The sequence below is a fragment of the Colletotrichum tamarilloi genome (genome assembly GCF_030869305.1).
Source record: "Colletotrichum tamarilloi strain Tom-12 chromosome Unknown Scaffold_528.1, whole genome shotgun sequence".
Classification (NCBI taxonomy): Eukaryota; Fungi; Ascomycota; class Sordariomycetes; order Glomerellales; family Glomerellaceae; genus Colletotrichum; species Colletotrichum tamarilloi.
In genome coordinates, this window is record NW_026849910.1 from 1 (window position 1) to 1,257 (window position 1,257).

Below are 1,257 nucleotides of genomic sequence, written 5' to 3' on the forward strand. Positions count from 1 at the left end.
AGGACGCGACCAGCTGCAACCAGAGTCGTCTCGAGGTCTCGCCATCAAACCTTCTCTCGCTTCATACTTGAACATCACACCAGAGTCACACAACCATGTTGGACAGACTACCCCCCGAGCTTGTTGGTATCATCTTTAACGATTGTGACCGTCCAACACGGATACGCGTCTTGCAGTGCTCCCAGGGGTTTCGGAAAGCCTTCAGACCACGGATTTATCGGCACAACGTTCTGTCAGAACGCTGTTCTGCTGCTCGATGGGCAGTGATTCACTGCCGTGATGATGCCGTGGCATTCCGCGTAGTCGAGGCATCGGTGTATGCTGGGATGGATGTTTGGGCCCCGCAGTTCGCCATCACGCTGACCGAAATGTTCCCAAGGCGGTTTGTATTGAAGCTTTCACGAATTCTGGGTCAGTCTGCTGCTAGTCTGTCCCCATTTGCCGTCGCCGTTCTCAAGCGAAGAGAGGAACTCGTCACGTCTATTCTTAGCATGACGAGTGCAACGGAATGGCACTTGGACAAGTTGCTTGCTCCAGATATCACGACGTATCTGGGAAAGTTGACAGGAGATCAGCCATCATCAAGTAGCCAACTTACGCCTCTTCATATCGCCTCCGCCACTGGTCTGGACGCTGTCGTCAAGCGAATCCTCGAAAAACCGGCACCGGGGGTGGTCTCGAAAGACGCGTGTGACCGCACCCCGCTGTCCTATGTGGTACAGTGCCCGCTTACACGTAGCTCAACCATCCGACTGCTCCTTCGACAACAGACCGATCTTCAAGGCAGAATAGCCCCCAAGAACCACGCGGACCGCCTCTTGAAACACTGTTGCCGAAATGGCCTATTTCGCCTTGCCGCATGTTTCCTTGAACATGAAGTACGATGTGACCTGCAACATCTCCTTCGCTTGGCTCTTCTGGCTCCCCCGGTGTCTCTTCCGGGGAGGTCTAGCTCCGATAGATCCGTCTTGATTCGGAGGCTGATTCGACGCGGGGCCAATCCGAACGGCATGGTGCGGGCAACAGATGTCGATGTTGATAAACGGCCGCTCCTTTCTGAGTTGGCAATGACATCGCATGAGGCGACAGAGCGTCTGATTGCCATTCGAGGTGTCGATGTGAACATCCTAGATAAGTACGGCCAGACGGCCTTAACTCGGTTGTTATTGGAAAACCACTCGGCGCGCAAGACGGTAGCACTGCTCCTGGAGCGCGGGGCAAAGTTACAGCCACACTCCCTTGGAGGTATCATACGGG

The 1,257-nt window shown here is 54.7% G+C and overlaps 1 protein-coding gene across 1 annotated transcript; it reads left to right on the top strand.

Annotated features, from left to right (window-relative positions):
- Positions 1 to 95: 95 nt before the first annotated feature.
- CTAM01_17345 (uncharacterized protein) lies at positions 96 to 792 on the top strand (the record flags this gene model as incomplete). Its single annotated transcript, XM_060533330.1, has 2 exons — positions 96 to 688; positions 771 to 792. 2 exons carry the CDS (start codon positions 96 to 98, stop codon positions 790 to 792), a joined length of 615 nt encoding a protein of 204 aa, XP_060372092.1.
- Positions 793 to 1,257: the final 465 nt, after the last annotated feature.